At 36.5% G+C, this 27,975-nt stretch overlaps 2 protein-coding genes across 8 annotated transcripts in view; both read right to left on the reverse strand.

Annotated features, from left to right (window-relative positions):
• The window catches only part of yars1 (tyrosyl-tRNA synthetase 1), a 239,454-nt gene that overhangs the window by 137,169 nt on the left and 74,310 nt on the right, over positions 1 to 27,975 (reverse strand). Inside the window, exon 1 of one of the 2 annotated variants that reach the window (XM_083523691.1) lies at positions 5,701 to 5,704. The exons of the other annotated variant lie outside the window; for it this stretch is intronic. The gene's annotated coding sequence lies outside the window, so the exon portion shown is untranslated. Of the gene's footprint in view, positions 1 to 5,700; positions 5,705 to 27,975 lie in introns of those variants that run through there. 2 annotated transcript variants of the gene reach the window in all.
• On the reverse strand, positions 695 to 27,953 carry fam49al (family with sequence similarity 49 member A, like). Of its 6 annotated transcripts, none has more exons than XM_083523782.1 (12): positions 27,538 to 27,953; positions 12,332 to 12,424; positions 8,066 to 8,146; positions 5,598 to 5,719; positions 5,076 to 5,181; positions 3,474 to 3,610; positions 3,256 to 3,333; positions 3,053 to 3,169; positions 2,876 to 2,955; positions 1,225 to 1,351; positions 873 to 943; positions 695 to 780 (listed from the first exon to the last, which is right to left on the reverse strand). In XM_083523782.1, exons 3-12 carry the CDS (start codon positions 8,133 to 8,135, stop codon positions 717 to 719), a joined length of 972 nt encoding a protein of 323 aa, XP_083379908.1. In that variant the 5' UTR covers positions 8,136 to 8,146; positions 12,332 to 12,424; positions 27,538 to 27,953; the 3' UTR covers positions 695 to 716. The 6 variants fall into 6 exon arrangements, with proteins under 6 accessions (XP_083379908.1, XP_083379906.1, XP_083379903.1 ...); XM_083523780.1 differs by lacking the exon at positions 8,066 to 8,146 and adding an exon at positions 7,647 to 7,726 and having other exon boundaries at positions 27,538 to 27,947; XM_083523777.1 differs by lacking the exons at positions 8,066 to 8,146; positions 12,332 to 12,424; positions 27,538 to 27,953 and adding exons at positions 7,647 to 7,726; positions 10,965 to 11,711.

Here is a 27,975-nt window from a genome sequence, read left to right on the forward strand (position 1 = left end):
AGGCGAGTGTATTAAAAATCAAATGGTATTTAAATGCACGGAGACTGACCGGCACTATACACACTATACACTATACAATGTGAAGCCATTTTTCAAAATCTTTATATTTAATAAGGGGATTATCTATGTGCAAAAATAATCTGCAGAAGTACATAGTTATATGGACCTTATTTGTTGTTTTTGTTTCTGGTCATAGGGCTTTAATAAATGCTTTTTCCCCCCTCAAATGTTCTCATCTGGTAAGCCATGGTTCTGTTTCAGCATTTTTTTTTTTTACATTTTAATATACCTACATATATATATATATATTTCTATAATCTCTTTTTTATGTTTTTACAAAATCAAAGACATGATGAACAACTGACAATATATTATATATATTTTTCCATCCATTGTTTTCCCTATTTAGTTTTTGAAATTGACATTTTGCATTTCATTCATGTAAACAAACAGGTTTCTGAAGGGTGCGTTACCCAAAAGCTTCCAGCCTTCATACTTTGTTCTCTGTCAGCAACTTCCTCCTTCATCATTTTTCTCTTTCTCATACTTGCTTGATTTAATCTCCCCAACTTTCTCTCTCTCTCTCTCTCTCTCTCTCTCTCTCTCTCTCTCTCTCTCTCTCTCTCTCTCTCTCTCTCTCTCTCTCTCTCTCTCTCTCTCTCTCTCTCTCTCTCTCTCTCTCTCTCTCTCTCTCTCTCTCCTCCCTCCATCTCCCCTCATTGAAGCAGAGCACGGATTTGTTTTGAGGTGCTGTCATCATTTAGATGTCTTGTTGTATACCTTAGGATGGACAGAAATAGGTTAATGTTTTATTTTAGAAACAGCATTACTAAAAATATACTGTACATGCATTCCATAAAAACCCAACTCACCTCAGAGCATTCAGCAATCCCTCCACACTGTTTGATGGCTGCTCTTTTAACACCTTGATGCACCCCTTCATCTACACACAAACACACATCGTGTAAGAGAAAGGTCAAGTCCTTCTGATCCACACACACACACACACACACACACACACACACACACACACACACACACACACACACACAGTGCCTGGAACCTTCTCTAACAGGGAAATCCTCTTCTCTAGGGTTTCACACAGTACCTTTACTGGTTTCCACAAAGTGATTTTAAAAGTGATTGTTTCTAAGAGTGTAGAATAAGTGAATAGATGATGAGAACCATTACGAATGTGCAGGTAAAAAAAAAGGTGTGTCTTACGTCAATCTTGGAGGTTTTAGCGAAGGCACCCACAGGGTGAACATGATCGTAGAGGATAATCACGCCCACCATAACACGCATGCAGAACAGCATAGTGTCTGTGTTGGTAAAACGGCACCGGTATTCCCTACATATATAAAAAAAAAAGGTTACATTCATCTTCCTGTTTCTCTCGTCAACTTACATTTTAGATAATGAAGACTGGTGTAGGCAAGATTCAGGTAGTGATGTGTGAATTTTTTCCACACGAAAAGTTAAGGCAAAAAAAAAAAAAAAAAATTTCTGACCAGCGCAAAATTATCTAAATATATTCAGTGAAAAGCTGTACTCCATTTTTACAGATTTTTGTTCAGATGGAGCTATACAATAAGTTCTACAAATGTTTTTTGTGTTTTTATGATTTAATATTTGTCTTAGTCATTTATTTAGTTTTGAGGGAAAATAAACGCATAATTCTGTGTTTAAGATTGTGCTCTGAAAATATTATAGTATTACATAAATATAAAGATATAAAGAAATAATTGCTGTATAAATTAAACTAACTAAAAATATAGCTGTCCAGCTGAAGAAAACAGATTCTTAGAATTGAGTTAACCTGGAGTTAAGAGTTTCAAGGTTTCCATTTCAAAAAAGTGCTTTAATACATCTATTTAAACTGAATCTTATGCAAAATGACTCTGAAGACCAAAAATTCTAAAAAGCAGGCAGCACAATGTTTTCAATTTCTTTCAATATTTTACAATATTTACAGTGAAATGCATAAGTATTTACATTTTTATGTGCTGTAAATGACCTCATAGAATAGATTATATTATTGGTGTACACCCATGAGCACAAAATATTCAAGTATTTAAAAAAAAAAAAAAAAAAAAAAAAAAAAAAGGCATGTTGGAGACAATGTTTTCTGTTTGGATGAGACCAAACTTTTTGGCCTTGGCAAAATAAATGCTATGTGCAACAGAAACCTGAAACATCCTATGACTATAAGCATGTAATCCTCGCACTGAAACATGGTGGTGGAAGCATCATGTTGTGTGCAAGCTTTTTGATGTTTTTAAACAGCCTATTGAAAGCCCAGATCTCTATTTGATTGTAAATGTGGCAAGATATAAACATGTTCACTGACAATCAAGATTGACAGACTTTTTTGGCAGGAAGAATTGGCAGGTATATTAGCCTGCAGATATGCAAAACCGACAGATTTATTTGTAGCATTTGTAATTTCAATGCTATAAATGTGATTATACCAAGTATTGTTAATTGCCCTTTCGTAAACAAAGCATGTAATAATCTGAAAATATGTAAATATTGAAAAATAATCACAAACATTTCTAAATTATCTAAACATAATTTTGTTTTAACAAAAAATGGTAAAGGGCAAAGTGGTTAAATACTAATGAACAGCTCTCTACATTTTTTTTGTGCTTGAAGGGTATGCCACTGTTCCAATTTATTTTCCATGTATTATTTCAAGGTATTGTTGGTTTATTTCATCATACTGGTCTAGCAATTTTCTAGCATTTCTTTCCTAAACAGTCTGCCTACTGTGGTTGAAATTCATAACCTTTCCCTACATTTGGAGCTTTCTAACCAAAGCAAAGTCTGGACCAGAGAATATTTGTGTTGGGTTTATTAAAAAGACAGAACTTACGGAGTCTCCAGCATGACCCGGCACACACAGGCCATAGTGCTCAGGCAATCTGTGGTGTCTTCGATAGGCAAAGTCTTGTTCTGTGATACATGTAATAAAATGTACATGTAATAAAATAATATATAAACAAACAAACAAAGTTTTTAAGTTATATATATGTAAGCTTTATATACTTGCCTCTGACACAAACTTAGTTGTGGCATTGCTCAGTGTTTTTAGCATGGGTGTGGCTTCCGCATAAAACAAAGACATCCGATTGGCCATTTCATTATTGACTTCATTCTCCGCCTCTAGCTGCAGGAGAGATAAATATTGTTTGCTCAGACAGTAAACATCAATGATAAAATCTCCAAGTTGAAAATGTTTTTTTGTCACAGTACCTGCTGATTGTTTAGCCGATTCCTGCTTATGGTCCTCCTGTAGTAACTAAAGTCATTCTGAATGGCTGGGTTTGTCATCTACAGGAAACAGGACAATCAATCAAAATATCTAATTATTACACAACCTGTAATGTTGTTGTAAAAATAGCTATTTATTACACAGCACATCAACTTCGCATCATTGACATAGTAAACAGCATGCTGTGTGATAATTTCACCTTTAGCTCATCAAAGCTGAGAGTGAAGTGCAGGATCTCTGCAAACTGTTTAGCCAGGGCCTGTTCTCTCTCCAGGTGCTGCATGGGAGCATACGGTGGGCTCGTCAGTGCTTCCAACAGGCTGCGCAGGGCATTTTCTGGTACAGCAACATCATGCAATCAGAAAATATTGACCTAAAAATATTTATTCAGCATACATTAGTCAGTCTCAAGAGAAGCCATCTTTGCTCCTCATGTAATAAGCAGCAGCAGTTTTCTCTATCTCTCTCTCTCTCTCTCTCTCTCTCTCTCTCTCTATATATATATATATATATATATATATATATATATATATATATATATACAGTGGGTACGGAAAGTATTCAGACCCCCTTAAATTTTTCACTCTTTGTTATATTGCAGCCATTTGCTAAAATAATTTAGGTTCATTCTTCTTCCTCATGAATGTACACATAGCTCCCCATACTGACAGAAAAACACAGAATTGTTGACATTGTTGCAGATTTATTTAAAAAGAAAAACTGAAATATCACATGGTCCTAAGTATTCAGACCCTTTGCTGTGACACTCATATATTTAACTCAGGTGCTTTCCATTTCTTCTGATCATCCTTGAGATGGTTCTACATCTTCATTTGAGTCCAGCTGTGTTTGATTATACTGATTGGACTTGATTAGGAAAGCCACACACCTGTCTATATAAGACCTTCCAGATCACAATGCATGTCAGTGCAAATGAGAATCATGAGGACAAAGGAACTGCCTGAAGAGCTCAGAGACAATATTGTGGCAAGGCACAGATCTGGCCAAGGTTACAAAAAGATTTCTGCTGCACTTAAGGTTCCTAAGAGCACAGTGGCCTCCATAAAAATAAAAGTTCGACTGGCAAAACATTTCTGTAGCGCTCTGCACACATAAATACGTCAGAGTTAGACTTTTTTATGCCCACAATGGCTGACTAAGGAACAGAAAGTAATTTGCTCTCTGACATACTTAAAAATCCATTATCAAGAAAAGCTAGACATCGTGAGGAGAGGTCGGCCAACCCCGAAGCTAGTTAGCTTGTTTCAGCCTGAGAAAGGGTTTGTTCGCCACTTCCAGACCAATGAATACACGCGGTACCACAGTAATTATATTTATCAGGAGTTTTGGAGGAGAGACTTGAAACCTGCTGAACTAGTGCCTGGATACAGAAGATGGACAAACGCCTGCATGTGGTTTTTTTTCTGCATCTTTTTATTGATCAATTTCATTATAATTTTATTGAATAGGTGAGGGTTACGTTTATTCTGAGTCAGATGACACAGATTTATCACTGCGTTACTGGCTCATCAGCATAGCCAGGGATTAAGTGGTACACTAGCTATTTTAGACTCTGCGAGAATCTGCTAAATTCTCATTTTTCCATGCAGAAGGACGCGGAAGCACTGCATCCTTTACACTCTGCTGGATGCTGTAGCCATGGCAACCAGTCTGTGAAAAATCTGTGCCAGAGGAAGGGCACATATTGTGAGTGTTGGCTGAAGTGGTGGCTACATCATGTAATACCTACCTATCCGATTATTTAAAAAAAAAAGAAAAAATACTCTGGACACCCACTCACCTAACCTGAGTGAAAATTCATAAAATCGCTTCAGCTTGGCCACCAGAGGGCACACAGCGTTCCAGGCTTTCTCCTGAAGCTGGAGGTCATTGGGGTTCTGAATAGCCTGAAGAAAAGTAAAAACAAAATTTAGACTAAACATCTGTAGTAGCCATGTTAGAATTGACAAACCACTGTGGGTAAATAGAGTTAGAACAAAAGACATTGGCATTGATCCTTTTTTTTCTATCTGTAAATTTGCTTCCACTGAGTGGAAGCTTTGATCTACAGGATCTGAGAGTTCTTACAGCTGAATAAATTCCATGTACCCAGTAGTGATAAGCAAACAGAGCCAACCAAACCTATAAAACCACACTAGTAGAGAAATATTATATATATATATATATATATATATATATATATATATATATATATATATATATATATATATATATATATATATATATATTCATTAAGCAGAATGAATTAGTAGCTTTCCAGCTGTGTGGCTGAGAACTGATTACTCTTGAGACTAGCGCTCACCTCTCTTATCTCTTGCCCTGCTCCACTGTAAGACTGTAACTCTGCTAGGATGCCGTGAGCCTCCTCCAGAACGGCGCTGACTTGATTCCAAACGGCTGTCTCCGCCTCTGTGGGCTGGGCATCTGCAGATCAGACATGGACTCGGTGTCAATTTATGGATTTCAATGAAGATTAAAGTCAAACACAGCCAATGTTCCTACAATTTCTTTTGGACTATTTATCACCTCTGTCAGACACAGCCTCGTATGTGTTTCTTTCTCCTTGGAAGCCAATAGTTTAAAGTTTAACTGGCCAAGTGGTCAATTTACTATTGATTCACAAAAATGTCAATAAACCAAGTACTACACCCAGTTACACTCCCTATGGAAGACTTCATACTGTACTTTATTATTGTTACTGTATCCTCTCCTAGAGATTGTTTTGTCCAAAGGCATTGAGACAGAGATTTCTTTTAAATCAAGATGGATTAATTTGGTACTATTTATGGTGCTATTTTGTTGTGATCTTTTGTGATTAAAGTAGATTTTGGGGATTTGCTGATAAACTGATACATTTAAGATTCTGAGTTTGGTATAACTGGTGCATATTTATGAAAACACTGTACCACCACTTTCCCAGTTATCTACAATCTATTTTTAGGTTGACATACAATCTATTGATAGTTTACCGATCCTTCACTCGTCTCAAGTAGAAAAAAGACGTTTCCGCTACTTCTGAAATCCTTACAAATGGCTCAACATTGCATATGATTCTGTATTTCTGGATATGTAACCTAGCATGTTATAGTATTGCTATCTCTTTCTGACTCTGTTTCTGTAAGAAAGTTACACCGGAAAATTCACTTTTACATGTTGCAATTGTACAATCTATACGTGTTTGGTGTTGCATTCTGTGTTAATATAATAGTTTGGGGAGTTTAATAACTAAGACATTTTTGCCATTATATCTGCAGACTCACATTTTGTTTAGATCAATAAGGATTGTATTATTATTATTATTATTTTTGAAATCAGATTACCTATATTAACTAAACCAGCATTGTCAAGTGTCAACTTTGTTTATATGAAATTAAATTAATAGTGTCAGAACTGGAGAGAAGAAGCTTTCATATGACAGCTGTGAATTGTATTTAGTTGCTTTAGCTGAATCACTGGGATTATGAGAAAGGAAACCAAGAACTGTGACAGAGGTGGTCATTCCCTGTTGCATCAAAAATAGTAAAGTACAGAGCAGAACAGGCTGCTGTCCATGTTCTCTTTCCAAAGTGCTGCATGGTTTACATTTAAAATAAACATTATACAAACCTCTATCTGACCTATTACCTTTTCCAGGATTTTAGTTCTGTGTTTAGGCTGTCATTCTACATTACTTTTTTATAACAGAGTATTTGTTGAGTGCGGTTTGGATAGCAGCCTGTCTGAGCTAATTGGGTACATGGAGTTAGTGAAACACCAAAGAGGAAATGTTAAAGTGGAGCTGGTAAAGGACTGGAGGTTTCAGAAAAGGAGTAGCTATTTGGGAGAGACAAGAGTTAAATGTGAACAGAGAAATGGAATTTCTCACTTCCTCACTTCATACACATTAACATGCTTGCTTCTCTCACTTATTCAGTTAGACCACCTTACCAACCACACAACACACGCACGCACGCACGCACGCACGCACGCACGCACACACACACACACACACACACACAAACAAATAACATGGGATTATGAACATTATGCACAGCCAGAAACCAAAGGTGAGGAGAAAGAAGAAGCAATGACATTAGAAGGGTTTATATATTGCATATCTCTCAATGTATGCATAGCATTCCTGAGATACTGCAAAGGATTATACGTCATGCTAGACATTCAGAATGAAAATGGGTCACTCTAGGAGGACACCGCACATTGAAACTCTCTGAATGCAAGAAGTTTATACATGAATAGAGGAACAAAGTAAAAGGATGAAATGAAAGCGGTGATGGACGCAAAATTGGAATAAGCAGCGCTACGGAAAAAACAGAACTAAAAAATAAATAAAATAAGAAGCTTATGAGCTCACGTTCAAAGTCAAGGAAAACTATTTGGCCATGCTCAAGTTCGGCGCAAGCCAGCACTTTCAGGAGATTCCCCATGAGCCCCCTGGAACAGAAAGAAGGGAGACGTATGTGGGTGATGGAGGGTCATGGAGATCTGTGTGGTGTGTGTGTGCATACAGATATGTGTGACATCAGGGGCATATACAAGGCGTAGGGTGTGGATGGAATGGAGTAATAAGACCAGGAAGACTGGGGCGTTTCGGTGTGATGTCATGGTGTAACAATAAAATTTTTTTTTCCCAGCTCTATTTCATTTCACAAAACGAGTGCAAAAAAACCCACAGAACCTCCTCCAATCCATCCATTCTCCAACCTCAGCACATCCACCCTGAGCTCACACACACATTGAAACATTGCACACCACACAGCAACAAGCACTTACTTTCAAAGTCCAGAAAAAAATGTGGACAGTTCTCTAAATCCTTGCCAAGGACCTTAATGAGGTTCCCCATGGCTGGCAAACCTGGGCAAGGGAGACAACAGATGCATACAGTACAAGACAATATAACCTGTTTTTTATCACAAGAGCGCTTCAAATGCTAAGTTTTGACAATACGTGTATAAACTTTACAAGGACCATGCAACGTATTATTGAGTAAAATACTGTATGTATAAGTTGGACATTTTGTTAAAATAAATAATCGAATTAATACAATACTGTAACTAAACTAAATCTAGATTTTCAGTTTTAAATGGGATATTATAAAGAACAAATTGAATTTCCATATTTCACTACAATTACACTCTGCTATTGCACTCTGGTTAGATCCAAACTGCATTTCGTTGCCTTGTACTTGTACATGTGTAATGACAATAAAGTTGAATCTAATCTAATCTAATCTAATCTAATCTAATCTAATCTAATGATTTTCACCTTTTTGGTTTCCAGTGGCTGATTTTCATTCATCCTAGCATGTCTCCTGTTTTTCTAGAACCGGCTAAACCTTCGCACCTTACCTTGCTAAAATGTTCTGTTCTGTTCTAGAAATGGCCAGTTCTCATGGAAGATGAACGATTGGATCTATTTGATTTGTTTCTTAGAGTTGTTTTATGTTTGTACATTGAAACAAATCAAATAGAGACCGTTCATCTTCCATGAGAACTGACCACTTCCTGTGACATGAGCAACATTGTCAGCTGGAAACTAAATTTGGGTGTGTCCAGCAATGCGACAAAGCTGCGGAAAGTTTAATATAAAGCAAATATGAAGTGACTTAGTACAGCGACTACAAAGGGAAGTAAAGACAGCACAATATCAATACAGTACATCTATCTCCTGATTTGTTGTCAAAAGTGGAATGCCAGCTGTGGAAACCATAGTTCATAGTCACTATAAATGTCAATTTTATTGCACACTTTGAACTCTCAGTATGACCAGAACTATGAAAAAAAGTGTGTAGTTATATGTTAAGTCAATCATGGCAATCATATACCAGTCTATTAAAAGGGTTCCAATAATTCTTCACAAAAATACTTAAAGTAGTTCAGTTACAAGGAATAAGATTTAAACATCAAAACTTCCCGCTTCCCCGTATGCTCAGAGCACCATCAGATTCCTGAACTCTTTAAGGTTATGCCAAAATCTTGATATGCATTAGAACTTGCTGCATATAATCTGATAATTATTGGAGTAGTTTACCGATGATTAATCTCATGTGCTATTATGGGTGTAATAATCAAATTATTAGATTGGTAAAACTTTCTTTTCGGCTTCTCCCGTTAGGGGTCGCCACAGCGGATCCTCCGCACGTTTGATTTGGCACATGTTTTACGCTGGATGCCCTTCCTAACGCAACCCTCCCCAATTTATCCGGGCTTGGGACCGGCACTAAGAGTGGCTGGGGATGGTTCCCTGACCGGGAATCGAACCCGGGTCGCAGCGGTGGGAGCGCTGCATCTTAACCACTAGACCACCAGGGGACCTAAATTATTAGATTGGTACATTTATGCAAAAATGTAATTTTTAAACTGATTTGTAAGTAATTACAGGTCTTCATTATTATAGGCCTACCCCTGATTATAAATACATTTTGTTAAATTGACTCATATTGTAGCAGCTTCTAAAGTATTGTCATATATGTCGAATCATTGCCTTAATAATTAATATCCTATCGTGTTGTAGCAGATCCTTATTGTCAAATACTGCTTTATGAATCTAAATGATATTGTGTTGTGTGCCTGTGGTTTTGCACTCTTGCGTGGTTTAAAAAAACAACCCTCGTCAACTCTACTGTAAAAAGATAATCTAACACAATCATCATTAATTCATAAATTAACTGGATTCTCATTCTGCTGGAGAACAGCCACTGATTTTATATTTATATTAATATTGCTTTATCATTATGTATAATTAGCATAGCTGTTTGGAAGGCCGTTTTAAAAGGCTAAAGGTTCTCAAAAAGATGATGCTGTAAATATCTACGAGCTTCTTAGTTGACTTGAAAACATAAAAACACCACTGGCATACAGAGATTTAAAACCATGTTGCCACAGTAAAGCCATTTATAAAAGGAAAAGACTGAAAATAAATGCTTGACATGATAAGAGACTGCTTTTACAAACATTATCTGAAATGGCAGCTAGCCTTACGTTCTGCATCAAATGGTGATGATGCAGTGTGTGGTTAACGGCACATGCACACACACACACGCGCAGTACAGAGATAGCAATTCCCAGCTGGTTTATCACTGCCCGTCTCCTGGCAACTAGCCGTATAGCTTCTGTTTCCATGGCTGGATCGCACAGCTTTGTCCTCCTCCTCCTTTGCTAGCTGGGATCAGCTACACACTTCATTTTAGCTTGTATAAACACCTGGCTGGTGCTACATGATGGATGCCATTTTGCCACCCCCTCCCATCCCCCAATACCCCCATCCATTATGCTGTTCAAATTATTTAATCTTGTGGCATTTTACTAAAAATTGTACCAGGAAATACACAATGTATCATTAAATAAATTCATATTAATTACAAAATAATTACTGGCAAATAATGGTTATAAAACTGCAGAGAATAGTACAGATGTTAAATGTATTTTTTATGTATTTTTTTAAAGACAATTTTTGCAATATAACTATAATTTCAATGTTCAGTGGCTACCTTATTAAAGCCTAAATCTAATATGAAAACATAACTTTCAGTGCTGCACCATTCAAACCAGGACTGAGAGAGCTAGTTTAAAGTCAGCTCTTCTTCCTTGTCATCAAGCTCAGCAAACCGACCGATCACTCTGCAGCTTGAACTTCAGCATAACATGAACATCATGACTTTTATTGTTCTCACCTACCAGCCAACGATATGCTTGCCTTCTCCCACTTTCCTTTGATTTGTTCTAGTTCTCTCTTGTAACACTGCTGTGCCTCTTCTTCCTCACTCCCTTCCTTCTCTGGACAATGAGGTGTTCCTCTGATCAGCAGAATCATGCGCTTACTGACAGTAAGGCTGTGTGTTCTGTAGCATAAAAAAGTACTGTGCATTTGTGCAGAAGCTCTGCACTTGACATGACACTGTCCTTTTCACACTTCTCTTTTTCTGACATCTATTTGAAGCCATATGGTATGTGCGCGCGCGCGTGCGCTCGCGTGTTTTTGTGTTTGTGTGTGTATATGTGTGTGTGTGTGTGTGCATGCATGTGTATATGTCTGTGACTGATAGAGGTGTTATTTTTTTGTTCTGTCTGAAAAAAAAAATGTGTGGGCTGGTAGGATGCCCTAAACTAGGCCTGGGGTTTAGTATCTATGAGAACGCTTTAAGAGCAGCTTCCTGTGGACAAAAAAAAAGTCTGCTAAACACAATTCTAACGTCTAACATTAACATTTATTTAGCTTCCGCAAAGAGAAAAGAAAAAAAAAAGAAAAGAAAAGAAAAACCCTTTGGTACATTTTGTGCCTTCTTGTATATATTTTATCTTTCTCCATAGACTTTCTAATACAATGTAAGGAAAGGATAAACCATTAATATCAACTATATGGCGTGCAGTGGCAGCCTGCGGTAACCGATACCTCTGTGGTTAACTTTTGTTCCAGGCTCTTAGGAAAGACTCTCCATACTCTCAAGCCTCAACGATATGCTTGGCTCATTTTTGCTAAATGAATACATATAATTGTAGGGAACTCATAGCTGAACTGAAACATATTTAATGGTAAGTTGCAAAAAGAAAGGTCTTTGGTAGTAAAGAGGAAGCTAGCCATGAAGTCATAGCTTTGTCTCACTACTGTAAGATACTGTAAGAAAATGCCTTCAGTCTCACCAGTGTTTAAGGCTAAAACCAGACCACACTTGCTCAACCCTTTGCATATTTATATCAAAAGATTTTGTACATGGCCATGGCTACAATTCTGTGCAAATATTAAAAGTTTAAATATTTATTTCTAGATTTTTGTCTAAGATATTAGGATCTAAATATATGTGTATGTTTTAATTCATTTATTAGGACTAAATCAAGTTCCTTTTTGGTTTGATTTTTGGCTATGGCCATTTTTTATGCAGCAACTCGTCGCATGTGCTTGTAATGCAATGGCAAATGCATTTTGTGGCTTTATGCTATATTATCTGTGCTTTCCAGTACCCCAGTTCTATCATTCATTGTGTCACATGGCTCAGTTACAGAATGTTGCATAGGCCACAGCTGGTCAGTTTCATGCTTATACCTTTGCTTGCAATTTTCCTCCAAGAGCACTTTACTGCATCCACTGGGGACCTGTCTGCTTCTCTGCTAGTATCACAGCATCAGCATTCACCACCTAAAGAAGAGAAGGAAAATTTTTTGTTTTATTTCTTTTAAAATAAAATATGATAACAAGTGAGCAAGCAGTCCCTCTGATGTATTGGATGCAGCATGCTAACACTAGAGGTGTTTGGCTGTCTAATAAAGTTTTGTCCATCATTGTGAAAGGTTTTATCACTGAGACAAATATTAACACAGATAATTAAACTATAACCTAAATTAAATCTTATGACACTTTTACTTCTTTAATATTCTGTAAAAAAAAAAAAAAATTTCAGCTGATATTCTACATGCCTCTCAAAATCTAATTCTATTGACAAGATTTTTGTTTCAAATAATGTTTTTTTTCCTTCACAAGTCCCTGCATCCACAACATTTGCATTGCTTATCATTATGAGGACATATTTGTGTATTGTAAAAATGGGGAATATTTTTAGTTAGACATACATCTGTTTTTTTAAACCAGCGTCTGTTATAGAAATAAAAATGCTTTATTTTATTTTAACTGTGAAAATAAATTGGCTTTTGAGCAATGTAAGAATCTCAAATGAATATTTGGTGTTGACAAGTAGATGTAGATGCTTTCAGTTGTTGTTAGACAGATGCATTTGTTTGTGTTGAAAGAAGACTACTAAGCTTCTCAATTAACAAAGTGATACTGGATTATAGCCCAGAATGCTTTTGTTAATAATAGAGACATAAAGTTGGCAAGAAATGTATTCGATTTTCTAGCATCTTGTTTACTGAATACACATATCACTAAAAGCACCTTCCCTAAACCCTGTAGCTCCTGCCAACAGTATATAGGTATATATGTGTTATTATTGATTATTGCATGGCAGTCTTGCATGATGCATAGGAAACCTTTAAAACGTCTACAATCACTGTAGTGTATAGTTCCAGTGGGAAATCTAACATAAAACAAAGTTACAATGAAATTCTTGGGCTAATGAATATACATTGAACAAGCTATCAACTCCACTGACTAGAGTCTGTCTGCAGACTTCAGGTCACTGAACATGCTTTCAGTGAAACAGATTTAAACACCCTTCAAACTAGCACACAGCTAGTTGTTTTACGATTGCAGTAAAAAGTTAAGCGCTTATCAAATATCTTGCCAATTTATTTGCTGTTTATCAGCCAACCACCATTAGCAGTATTAACTTTTATGAACCGTACTTGAAAATCCACTCAGATATCATTTCATGTTTTAATAGATAAGCCATCTAGTGAATATTATAAACGCGTAAGGTATTTAAGAAGTCTTGTCAGGTTAGTTTATGTGAGCTAGCTAGTATTAGCAGAATATGAACATATATATATATATATATATATATATATATATATATAAAACTAAAAATCCTTTCAGGATAACATATGGGAAATGAAATAACTATGAATGCCAGTGACTTCCTCCTGCTTGAGGATTTAATATAGACATAAACTACAGTGGTGTGAAAAAGTGTGAAAAAGTGATTTTTTATTTTTTTGCATGTTTGTCACACTTTATTGTTTCAGATCATCAAACTAATTTAAATATTAGTAAAAAAAAACACAAGTGAACACAACATGCAGTTTTTAAATAAAGCTTTTTATTATTAAGGGAAAACAAAATCCAAAACTACATGGCCCTGTGTGAAAAAGTGTTTGCCCCCTAAACCTAATAACTGGTTGGGCCACCCTTAGCAGCAACAACTGCAATCAAGCGTTTGTGATACCTTGCAATGAGTCTGTTACAGCGCTGTGGAGAAATGATGTTTTTTTTTCTAAAATGGGGTGCTGCTTTTATGCCAGATGTAATGGACTGTGAACTGATGAGACAAAAGTTTAACTTTTTGGAAGGTATTTGAACTGATGAGACAAAAGTTTAACTTTTTGGAAAATAGGTCATCAGTTCACATACCTTCCAAAAAGTTAAACTTTTGTCTCATCAGTTCACAGAGTATTTTCCCAAAAGTCTTGGGGCTCATCAAGATGTTTTCTGGCAAAACTGAGACGAGCCTTTATGTTTTTTTTTGCTTAGCAGAGGTTTTCGTCTTGGAACTCTGCAATGCCACTCTTTCTTATGGTGGAGTCATGAACACTGTCCTTAACTGAGGCAAGTGAGGCCTGTGGTTCTTTGGATGTTCTTGTGGGGTCTTTTGTGACCTCTTGGATGAGTCGTCGCTTTGCATTTGGGGTAATTTTGGTCAGCCAGCCACTCCTGGGAAGGTTCTCCACTATTCCCTGTTTTTGCCATTTGTGAATAAAGGCTCTTACTGTGGTTTGCTGGAGTCCCAAAGGTTTAGAAATGACTTTATAACCTTTTCCAGACTGATAAATCTCACTTACTTTACAAACACTTTTTCACACAGGGCCATGGAGTTTTGGATTTTGTTTTCACTCAATAATAAAAACCTTCATTAAAAAACTGCATGTTGTGTTCCCTTGTGTTATCTTTTACTAATATTTAAATTAGTTTGATGATCTGAAACAATAAAGTGTGGCAAACATGCAAATAAATAAGAAATCAAACACTTTTTTACATCACTGTATGTATGAACAGTGATCTGCATAGAAGCCTAATTGCCATTATTAATCTTGGTCCATACATAATCTAACAACTGAAGTAAATTCATTGTGACCAGGACCAGGAAGTTGCTAAGCACGAATTAACAAACCTAAAAATAAATATGAATATGGCTTTTCTGTGTCCCTAGATACATATCTGACTGACCTGAATGCTTTATACCTGATCACTCGCTCACATTTTTAAACCCAACCACTCATTTACTCACTCACTCAAAATATTTGCTGCATTTTTTTGCTGCAAGTTCCTTTTTTAATACATCTAGTGTCAACTAGGCAAGCTAAATTTTCTGGCAAAATAAACAAGACAAATAGTACACACATTTTAGTATGTCAAATAATTATATTTAAAATAATGCTTGTTTATTTTGACTAATGTGTGTAATAGTGTAATGCATATTCAGTCTTTAAACTATATATGGTTTTGTTACTGTAAATAAGCTTACTCTAAACACACACTCTCTCACACACATACACACACACACACACACACACACACACACACACACACACACACACACACACACACACACACACACACACAGTATATACTTTCTCTCTCTTACAGTCTCCAAATCAACACCAGCAGCAGCCAGAAAGCTTGATGCATTATGCATCTGTGTCCACTCCATAAATCTAAAAAAATATACATCACAGCGCACAAAGGGCTCTGCTTGTTGCCATGGCTCATAGGCAACCTGCTATCATGCTGTGCACCACTTTAATGCTGAACCACACAACTGCTCCACATGAACCACAGTCCTCGATTCTATTTCATCATTAGCATTAACCACTGTCACTACACTACAAGTGACAAAACTAGAGAAGTGTGTTTTTGGGTAATGGGAGATATTACTATATTTTCTAGATGTAAAAACACCTCTCTTTATGTCTCACACATCCCAGTCTAAGTAGTGCTTGAAAAGCCAGACTGTCAAGAGATAATTTTCTTTTATTCCCTGATGGATTTACAGTAAGTGTATTGACTGGGCTATAATGTTAATACATTTCAAGGGCTATGCAGGGTCATCAAAGGTCAAAAGATGCCTTTGAGTCCTTGAGTTGTACATGGATTTAACTTTTCAGGGATTAGATTTAAATTGCTTAATGGCTTAGAGCAATGATTGAATACTATAGACTGGCCGCATGTTACAAGAATGTCAACATTTTAACCTCTATTTCTCTGATTATAAATACCAATATTTCAATAAATCCTGATCATTCCTTTTAGAATAGATCTGAGGCAAGCAGTGTAATGATCAATCCTCTGTGGAAGGTGCAGCTTTAATTTGAATCCGTGTGTCTTTTTTGAGCACTTAGCACCACCTAGAGAAAGACACAGGAAACTGAATGCTATATGATGAGTATGTCTTTGGAGTGTAGGTACTGTGTTACAGTATGCTGTGTTAAGAAATATCTCTATTAATGTAAAATGGCAAACATTCAGTATTCCTGAGAATTTGTAAATTTGAGAAAAAAAAATCAAACAAAACTTTCCATTAATTACACTTAGCATAAACTTTGCATTAAAGTGTCCAGTGAATTCTGATTTGATCTGAAATAGCAAATACCAGAAGAGTGAGATGTTTTATATGGAATCATTTTGTAGCCTTGGTGTACACAAGCCCATTTAAATGTTGCAATATGACTAGAAAAAGAAAACACAAGCATATTCTGAAGCATGCTTTTCTGCTGAGCAATAGGAAAATGATGTAGTCCTTCTAGTTACTATTTGCTCAGTAATATTATTGAGGTAATCAGTTACATCAGCATGCTCTTTTTTTTATCTCAATATTTTTTAAAGTAGTCCAGCCGATACAGTGCCACATTGCCACAGCAAATGGTTTCTGACCCTCATGCAAAATGTAATTTAAGACAACAAAAAAACACAAGGAAACACAAAACATAGCCACTTTATCTACTGATAGAAAAATGAATATAGCACCAGTGTTAAAAAGCAATTGTTCCCTAAATTTAATAACTGTTTGTGCAAACTTTAGCAGCAACAATTGCAATCGAATATCACTATTTCATAAAAACATTAAAGATTTTTAGCCCAATTCTTTATATTTAATTAGATTTCAGGAAAACTGAAGCCACTTTCAAGCAGGAGTTTAAAGTCCTGTCATAGCTTCTCAATCCAGCTCAGGTCAGGACTTTAACCAGGTCACTCTAAAACCTTAATTTGTATTCATTTGAGTCATTAGGAGATTAAATTGCTCTGGGGCTTCATATTGTTATCTTGCTGTACAGTGCATCCAGAAAGTATTCACAACGCTTCACGTCCACATTTTGTTGTTATAGCCTTATTCCAAAATTGATACAATAATTTTTTTTATTGTGAAATCTTTGCAAATTTATTAAAAAATTAAATTAAAAAAACAAAAAAAATCACATGTACATAAATATTAACAGCCTCTCTGTTTGGATTTGGAAAGGCACACACCTGTCTTTATAAGCTCCCACAGTTAACGTAGACACTATATAACCCAATTGTGCTTGAGCATCAATCAAAGCTGTACCGTAACTCTGAAACTGAGTTACAGTACAGTGGCCAGAGTCATACAAAGGTTTTTCAAAAGAGGCTCCTCTCAGAACAGGCTTCGCAATGGTCGATCAAATAAGTTGAGTCCATGTGCTGTGTGTCAGGTGCAGAAACTGGCTTGAAAAAAAAGATGCCTGAGTGCTGCCAGCATTGCTTTAGAGGTTGCAGAAGGGGAAGGTCCGCTTGTCAGTGCTCAGACCATACGCCACACACTGCAACAAGTCGGTTTGCATGGCTGTCATCCCAGAAGGAAACCTCTTCTGAAGCTGGCTCACAAGAAAGCCATTAAACAGTTTGCTGAAAAGAACCTGTCCAAGAGCATGAATTACTGGAACCAGGTCCTGTGGTCTGATGAGACTAAGATAAACTTGTTTGGCTCAGATGGTGTCCAGCATGTGTGGTGATGCCATGGTGAGGAGTATCAAGAAAATTGTGTCTTGCCTACAGTCAAACATGGTGGTGGTAGCATCATGGTCTGGGGCTGCATGAGTGCCGCTGGTACTAGAAAGCTGCAGTTCATTGAGGGAAACATGGATTCCAACATGTACTGTGACATTTTGAAGCAGAACTTGATGCCCTCCCTTCGGAAACTGGGCTGGATGGCAGTTTTCCAACATAACAACGATCCCAAACACACCGCCAAGATAACAACTGCCTTGCTGAGGAAACTGAAGGTGATGGAGTGGCCAAGTATGTCTCCAGACCAAAACCCTATTGAGCACCTGTGGGGCATCCTCAAGCAGAAGGTGGAGAATCTCCTCCAGAGTGATTTACTTTTGTGAGATATATGTTTATCTTTAATTCCTGTCCGAATGTGAGGTTTCTTTCCTTTTTGTAAGCGAGGCAGTTGTTAATCAATTGTCTTTCTTCTTTTCCCACAATCTTTCCGTTGTGATTAGAACACATTTCGCCTGAACATAAGTATGGTCGATGTGCTGTGGCTGGAATATTAGCTTAGTGCAGTGGGAGGGAGGTTAGTGCAGACAAAGAGCTCAGCTCTGCAGCTGATGGGAAGTTGCAGTATTGGGACTAGACGGACTTGTAATGTGATGCTATGGGGCTGAGACGCCCAGTCATCATCCTCAGTGAATGCTAGCACTAGGAATTGTGTGAGAGGTACAGGAAGGTAGAGTGAGCTTCCACTGTTCTACTGAGCCACCCTTCCCCCAACATTCTCTCTGTCCTCGATGTTGAGAAAATGGTGCTGTATGAAAAAGCCAATTGATAATCAGCATTATGAGTTATAGTAGTAACTAAATAGAATCTGGACATTTTATCTATCTATCTATCTATCTATCTATCTATCTATCTATCTATCTATCTATCTATCTATCTATCTATCTGTCTGTCTGTCTGTCTGTCTGTCTGTCTGTCTGTCTGTCTGTCTGTCTGTCTGTCTGTCTGTCTGTCTGTCTGTCTGTCTGTCTGTCTGTCTTATTTGTTTTGCTTCTTTGGGTTACTGAAAGAGTTTTACTTGTATGCACTATTTTCACACTGCATGCATTAGCTGTTGAAAGAGAGAGATGAAGCCTCGATTCTTTTATTTGCAAACGTTTTGCGTTTACATCAGAATCTCTTGGGATAATTTTTTGGTAAGGGATCAACTGTTTGTATGTTTGACAAAGAAAAATACATATAAATGTGACTGAATTGGATTGATTGGTCAGAAGTTATTGATCTGTCTGCAAGGCAAAACCCATGTTAATAGTAAAGAGCTCATTGTTAAATGATTAAATGTTGCTTCAATAAGCTATTCTGCTGAAAAGAATCTGTGGTTAATCAAGTTTTCTGTTAGGACATATTTAACATTAATAAAAGAAGACTTGTGATATTCATTCTTTTACAGGAATGCTAGATGCTAACAGTACCATGTGTTGTTCAATAATAAATAGTCAATACCAACATTTTGTGACATGCTGATATTGAAAAATAAATGTGTATGTCTGCTTCACATTAGGCTGCTTCACACAGCCCTTGTGTTGTGTTCATTTTTCGAATGAAAGCATGTCCCATCATGTTTCATTCTTCACTTGAACAATTTCAATGGGCTTAATAGAAAATGTCAAGGACTATGACATGCCTCAATCACAATACTCACTGTTCTGCACTTTTCTGCAAAATATCATCAGGGTGATTAGCTCTGTCATTTGGTTACACTTTTATTCTAATTATTAAAAATATAATAAAACCTACTCTTTCACCCAAATCATTTATATTTTGTTTCCTCCCTTTTGACAGCGCATGGTTGCTCAAGGTCATCCGTTAAATCAGCGATCTATATATAGAAACATGTCTTGGGTCTCTCTGACAAAAGCTTTTGTCCTTGAGTCTTTGATGAAGGTACTGGTTTAAGAAGATGAAGAGAATAGGTATTATATGAAAGGTTTTGTATGTAAGTGGATAAGAAAGGGAAAGAACATTGATATCTTTAACAGCTGTTATTGACATGCTGCTATGACCCACATAAAAGCATGCTCGTTAATCTCAAAGTGCATCTTTGAGTTTGTTGATCTCTCTGAGAGTCTGGTTTTGGATCTGTGCCAGCAGCTTGTTCTTTAATCCACTATACACTTATCCGTTACAGAGGTGCCATGGCTGTCAGGCTGCCCCCTGTGCCTGCTGCTCGTCTGCATTGGGCCACTAAGAGAGAGAGACGGACAAGGAGAGATGAGAGGAAAAGAGTAGCTCTGTTCTAGGCAGTCCTGCCAGGACTTGTGCTTAAAAATTCCCTTTAACCCAACATTTTCAGACAGACTTCAGATTAGTTTCATCTACCCCTTGAGCAATGAAGGAGATAATAAATATTTTAATATGAGCAGACAAGAGTGTTTAAAATAGCATGCAAATTGGTTTGTGCCATTGCCTTTAGATTGTTAAACTAAAAACCTGAATGACCAAAATGGTTTCATTCTTAACAAGATTAAATTTAGCTGCAGAATCTATTTTTTTCCACGTCACATTTGTGACTTGTGTGTGAAAGTGACTTTTGCTATTTAATGTATTTGTATAAAAAAAAGTGTTATATGTGTAAGGAAATTGTCATTAAGCAAAAAGAAATAAAAATAAATATGATCAAATTAGACTGATTTGTCAGAAGGTATTGATTATTTTTTCAAAGCATAAATGACCAATGCAAATCATACACTTATATTATTGCGTTTGTTGTAATATGTTATTCATTCTATATTAACAGCTCATTTAAATGTGCTGTAATTATAAAAGCTGTGTCAGCTGTGTCAGCTGTGTTTGAATTTGTATTGCCTTTTTAATAGCATTAAAGGGCTATATGTGTACAGCAATAAATTAATCACTTTATATAATTTATGATGCATGAAACTCCATTAACCTCCTTATATTCCACTCCTCACTCTTATACTGTATTAATTACTATTTGTTCTCCAAGTAGTTTGTACACAATTTGTTAAATAAAAAAGGTGTAAGGGAGGTTGTTTAAGTTTAAAGAAGCTCTTTCTGATGTCTAATGTCCAGTATCTTATATCATCACCAGCTATTGGTAAATGTGTGGCCTCAGCATTCTGCACTTTCACAGTGCTCATTTGGCTCTCTCTTTATTTTATCAAAGCTTTTTGACAATCACTGATAACTCAATGCTTAAGGAGCAGCTCTCGAACTTCACCACTCACTGTCAGAAGTGAAAAACTAGAACGTTGCAAATCTATGCAGTTAACCTTTGCTGCAGCACTGCAGTAGAATCTAAGAATAAATAATTGTTAATTTTCGGGTGATAAAATTTTTTTTGTTTGTTTATTATTCTTTCCATATTAACAGAAGAGACACAGACTGCTTCACAAACTGCTTTAAGTGGATTAGCCAAGAATCAGTCTAATGATCTACTGAAACTGTAAAAGCTATACTTATGCCCTTTTATACATCTTAAGCCCGAACATTAATTGCCCATTTCTGTCAATGGGATTAAATGTATTCTGGTGTGAAATGCTTTAATGGTTATATTTTAAGCCATTTAATTCCACTTATATAATATTAATGATAAGTAAGCTATGGGAAAATGCCAGGTTAAAATCAGCCATATGCTTCGATTCTGACAGTTGGTGAACTTGATGTGTTTGTTTGTTTGTTTGTTTTTCATATAATTTATTTCCAAATCATCTACATCTAAACATTTAAATACATATCTAAAATAAGATAGAAAACAACAAAAAAAAACAATACACAGTAATATGAAAATGCAGCCTATGCAGTGGGGCAAATATTTTTTGTTCCCCTGCTGATTTTGTAAATGTACCCCCTTACCCCTAAAGAAATGAACAGTCTAGAATGTTTATGGTAGGTCTATTTTAATGGAGAGAGACAAAATAAAAAAACATCCATAAAAGATGTATGAAAAATTTAAGAAAGGTTATAAATTAATTTGATTGAGTGAAATTAGTATTTGAGCCTGTACCCTTTAGGAAAGAACTCCTAATATCAACTCATTATGTATAAAATACACAAAATCAACCTCTTACATTCAAATTTCCCCACCACCATTGGAAAGACTAAAGAGCTGTCAAAGGATGTCAGGGCCAAGTTTGCAGACATGCACATGGCTAAAGGGGGCTACAAGACCATCAGATTGTTGCCTTGGCCGTATGTTTTTGGTCATTGTCATGCTGAAAGTCCCATCCACTACCCATCTTCAGTGTTCTGGCTGAGGCCAGGAGGTTTTCATCCAAGACTCTACAGTGCATGGCCCCATTCATGTGGTGAAGTCTTCCTGTACCCTTAGCAGAGAAACAGCCCCAAAGCAGAATGTTTCCTCCTCCATGTTTGACAGTGGGGATTAGGTTCTTGGGGTCATATTCTGCATTTTCTCTGCCTGTCAAGTTGATGCCAAGGAGCTAATTTTTTTCCAAGCCTTCTCTGAATCATTCATTTGTTCTTTGGCAAACTTCAGATTAGTCTGTCAGTGTGCATTCTTCAGCAGAAGGACCTCGGTTAGGATCTCCCTTGAGATCATTAACAAGCTCCTCCAGTGTAATTCTGGGTTGATCCCTCACCTTTCTCAGAATCATCTTTATCTCATGAGGTGAAATTTTGCATGGAGCTTCAGAGCGAGGGCGATTGACATCTTATATTTCTTCTATTTTCGAATGATCATGTCTACAGTGGTCTCTTTCTCACCAAGCTTCTTGCTGATGGTCTTGTAGCCCTTTCCAGCCTTGCAGGTTTACAATCTTGTCCCTGACATCCTTTTTTACAAATAATGAGTTGATATTAGGAGTTCTTTCTTAAAGGTACAGGACTAATTTGGGATCAAATACGAATTAATTTATATATAACATTTTATTTTGTAAATTTTTTTTCCTGGACTTATTTCATATTCATTTCATATTTTCTCTAAAATAAACCTACCATAAACACTCTACACTGTTTATTTCTTTGTAAGGAATGTTGTTTTACCAAATTAGCAGGGGATAAAATAATTATTTCCACTGTACATGAATAACTTGAAAATATGAATTTAATTGTACCAATTTTTTTTTAACTATTAGCTTTATTTGCGGTCTGTATAAAAACAGATTTGAATAATAGTGTGTGATTGACACCAAATAAATTGTAAATACTTTTTTTGTTGACAGACTCTATGCAGCTTTGTGATCTGTCATTTTAAACATCCAGCTGTGAACACAGAAACTTTGACTGCTCTATTCAACAGTCTGACAGTTTTCACTTGTTGGAACTAAGACTGGTGACAAAAGTGTATTGTTGGATCATGCAAATTAGGAATTCAGTTTTTTTTAATGGGTTTATGTTTTTTATTATTTAAATATTACTACTTATACAACTTGTGTACTATGATGTGTTTTATACTTGTTTCTTTATAGTTCTATGTTTCATGTTTACAGAATAGGTGTATATATAATTTTTATCACAAGCTCTTGAATAATTATTAATAATGTATTTATTGGTGCAGAATTTATATTGGTGTCTCTAATAACCAGGAATGTGTGTGCTTTATTTTGCAGGCTACACAGCTTTACTTATGGTTGGCGATGTAAACACACACACACACACACACACACACACACACACACACACACACACACACACACACAAACACACACACACACACACACACAAACACACACACACACACACACACACACACACACACACACACACACACACACACACACACACACACACACACTATAATGCATACATGTCCACACTGCAGCAGTGACAGTCAAAGCTGATCTCAAGGTTACTACAGATCTCCTGACATCCCCACTGCATGCACCCTACATGCTCTTTACATTTTCATCTTCCATACTTGCCAACACTCTCTGCAGAAAGGTTGTTTATGGGACCAGGATCCACTGTTCAGTACATTTTCTCTAAAATAAGAACACACTGTACTTCATGTCCTTTGTCCAGGAAAAGTAGCATTTTCAAATCCATCTTGATCCAGCTCCACAAAACCCACCGGACCTATTTTTCTCAACTACCTACCTCTAAAACAATCCCTTTCAACAAAAAACACTAATCCAGATGACTTACATCTTTTATGATATAGAAGGTGATAACAAGACCATATGAAAAGCAGAAATACCAGACACTCTTTTTTCTTCTCATGAAGCTGATTTTTCTTTGGCTCTCAGTGATATCATTGCAGTGAGAAATGCTGTTGTTAAATGCAAAATGTTTAAAATATTTCTATTACAATGTATATTTGTCTCAGGAGTCATTTGGTTGACTTGCTGTCTGTTGAATGCAAGGAAATCTCTGAACAAAAAGGTATGTTTATCATCATTTTTTCTACAGTAGCACCAAGAAGACATCACATGTATACAGTTGGTTTCATTACTTCCTCACAGCTTTAATTCAATCCTAAGATCAGGTTACTGTCTATGTAAAACTTGTGTTTGTCTGCATGGGTTTGACATGGGTTCTTCTGCTTCCTCCTATCTCCCAAAAACAGATCAGAAATGGATTGGCTACACAACATTGCAATAAGTTTTGTGTGTGTCTGTGTGTGTGTGTGTGTGTGTGTGTGTGTGTGTGTGTGTGTGTGTGTGACTGATGTCCAATCCAAGCCAGGGTGTATCCCCATTTCAGAGTTACAGAGGTACACTGTCACCTTGATTTAGATAAATTATTTATTTTTGAAATTATTAGAAAAAATCTATGTGGTGATTAAATTAAAAGTCGTTTGAAATGAGTGTACATTTTTCAGAACATTCATTCATATTCATTAAATACTTTATACTAGTCAAGGTCAACTTGGATTCAGAGATTATCTTAGGAAAACTGGACTCAAGGTAAAAATACACCTATATTCACCTTTACATCAATGGGATAGTTAAATTAGCCTGTCCATCACCTTACTGTACTGGGAGGTGCAAAGAAACCAGTGTAAACCCCATTGGTTGGAACAGTCTGGATATACTATTGCAATGTAAAATCACACACAGAGACGCATTCTGAACGAATTCTGGGAACGTGAGTTGGCAAAATTACCTGTTTGGTACCATTTAGGACATTTTTGAATAAATTAAAAACCTCCAGAAAGTTTTGTATCCCATGTGATTAGTATTCTTTTTCATCCATATGCCAAAAATATTACTGTTTGTGGGTTGAGAAGTGAAACAGGAAATGTGACATAAACAGCATTAGTGACTCCCAATACATCACCTGTTTTTATTCTGTTCATCTGTGTATATTAAGTCAGTCATTGTGACTCAGTTTGCCAATCAACCATGAACATTTCTGAAAAACCCATTCCTGTGTCCTGTGGGTGTATTAGTGCAAAATGTTGACCATTCAGTGGGATCAGTACCATCTTTCTGGAACTAAATGTTCCAGTAAGTTGTGTGTTGCAAAAATGGCATTAGTAACACATTTTCTTGCAAAATTATCAATGAATTTTATGCAACTTCTGCCAGTGTCTAATTCTAGCATATCTCCATCCTCACCTAACAGCTTCATGCTATAAAGTGAGGTGAGGTCTATGACACATTCGAAACAATTACCGAACAATGATGGCCTGCACCAGGACTAATATGCTTCTGTCCTCTCTGCAGTCATCTATAAGATTTCCAGATATGTGTCATCACTGCATCTCTTTGCTTTTATTAACTTGATTTTACAGTTTAAACTTGATTTTACAGTCACAGAAAATTTGCATATTTCTCCATTGCATACAGTATATCTATTGTAATATGCTGCAAATCCCTGCTCCTCTGAGCTTTTAGAGTTCTGTTCCTAAGCACTGCATCAGTATAAGACATTATGTCTCATGTCAAGAAAATGAAATATGAAATGAAAAACTGAATAGACAAACCACAATTAAATGTTTTATTTACACGGAACCATTTATCCAAATGGCTTTGTGATAGGTATTCCTTTGTCTCCAAAAGGAGTTTGATAATTGCTTAAAGTGCCAGACAAGTGAATGAAATAAAGAATAATGGTGGAAAGAAGACAGGCAGCACTGAAAGAAAAATAAGAGGAATGGAAGGAGAAGTATAGGCAGACATGTTTCCATGGGCGAAGAGGAGAGATTTGGGGTAAGAAAGCTACATCATCTCCATCAGCCAATCCGGATGCTCTTAGAAAATGTTCAAAGGGAGTGTCCTAGCAACAGACGAGTAAATATCTAATCTGGATCTTTTCATTTTGTATATTTGGGGGAAATAATCCCCTGAGACAGTTTGATTCATAGGCTAACATATTTCCTGTAGGTATCTATTTGATGGTCCAGATAGCCAGGTATGTGCAGATTGCCATGGAATTAAGATTATTAAATTGTTATTGAATAATAAATATAATAGTATATATATATATATATATATATATATATATATATATATATATATATATATATATATATATATATATATATATATATATATATATATATTCCATAATTGATTTTTATGTCCAAAATTTAATATGCAGTTGATAAGGATACCAGTTTTGTGTGATGTGTCAAGTTCTTTTGTAAATTAATATAAATTCTCTGTCATAATTATTACACAACTGAGAATCTGGTAATTATGCTTAAGGGAAAATTGCACATTATCTGCATATCCTTGAAAGCCTGTTATTGAGACCTCCAGCCAAACCCCATCATATTCTCTTATGCCACATTAACAAATCTCGTCATTTTCTCTTTTGAAAAAACGAGTGGTTCATTCCTTCATTCACTATCTCATTCATTTTTTCCCTCCACCAACCAATCTGTCAGTAGTTTTCTTTTTTGCTTCCGATTTGTTTCCACCACTATTTCAACAATGCTGGTAGGTGTGAGAATGCATGGAATTAAAACACAAACTCATACAACCCACACACAAGCTAATTAGGTCCACATGCCCTGCATGCCAATCTAAATGTCATATGAGCCGTAAAATGTAATTTCTATCAAAGCTAGAATGGGGGACTTACTCAATAACTAGAGTGCTGTGTGAAATGGTTGCCATTTGTAAAAGGAAATAGATGGCATGCACTATAGACCGTCTGTTGTTATGGGAACAGCGGATTTAGCATGGAAACACCTTTTTACGTGAATGCACTTTATGTATTCTATAATTTTATAGCACCATGAGTAAATATGAGTGTGTATGTATTTAGAGATTGAGGTATATTGTGCAGCATAGGCACCTACAAGACTTGATACTTGGTGTGTATGTGTGTGCACATGCATTAAGGTGTCTTTTTGCAACACTACAATACACTGCTGCGAAAGAGGACGAGCACTGTTTCACTGATCTCATGCCTAGGAAAGTAGCACACCCCTTAGTTTTAGTTCCATCCCTCCCTCTCTCTTTCTACTGGTGCAATTCTCTAAAGTCTGGCTGAAGAGGATGCCGGCATGGCAACAAGATCAACTCCCATCCTTTGCCATGTGTTATCTTCTTATTTTCAACCTTGCTGACGCTAAAATTATAGCAACTGTATAAAAGAAAAAAGACAATGCAGACAAAATAGACGAAGGAGGAAGGAACAGAGAGAGGAACTGATAAATGAAAAAGAGCATTAGTGATGCTGCTTACCGGCAAGAAGAGTTACAGGGAGGCAGAGGTGATCCTGCTCTGTCTTCACGAACAAAAATAAATAGGTGACAATAAAGACAAAACAGAGGAGGTAAAGGTTCAAAGCAGACCCCTGTTTGGAGAATACAAAGGAAGAGTATGAGGGGTGTAAAAATCAGCACTTCTTTCACTTCCACAGTGAGCTGCTGTATGGACTTCCCTGAATGCACGCCTAGAGTCAACCTCACGTTGTGTGTGCGTGTGTGAAATGTGTGTCTCAGTCCCTTTCCCTGCCTGCCGGCTTGCTCACGCACGCCTCCTGCTCAGTTACCGAATGATTTTTTTCGCTCTGACTGTCTCTGCATTCAAGACTCTATGCTTAGCAGTTGAGAAATAGTACACTCCGTTCCATCTTCCCTCCCTCTCTTTCTCTCGTATCCTTTTCTCTGTCTTGCGCTC

The sequence above is a fragment of the Silurus aristotelis genome (genome assembly GCF_946808225.1).
Source record: "Silurus aristotelis genome assembly, chromosome: 21".
In the NCBI taxonomy this organism is placed as follows: domain Eukaryota; kingdom Metazoa; phylum Chordata; class Actinopteri; order Siluriformes; family Siluridae; genus Silurus; species Silurus aristotelis.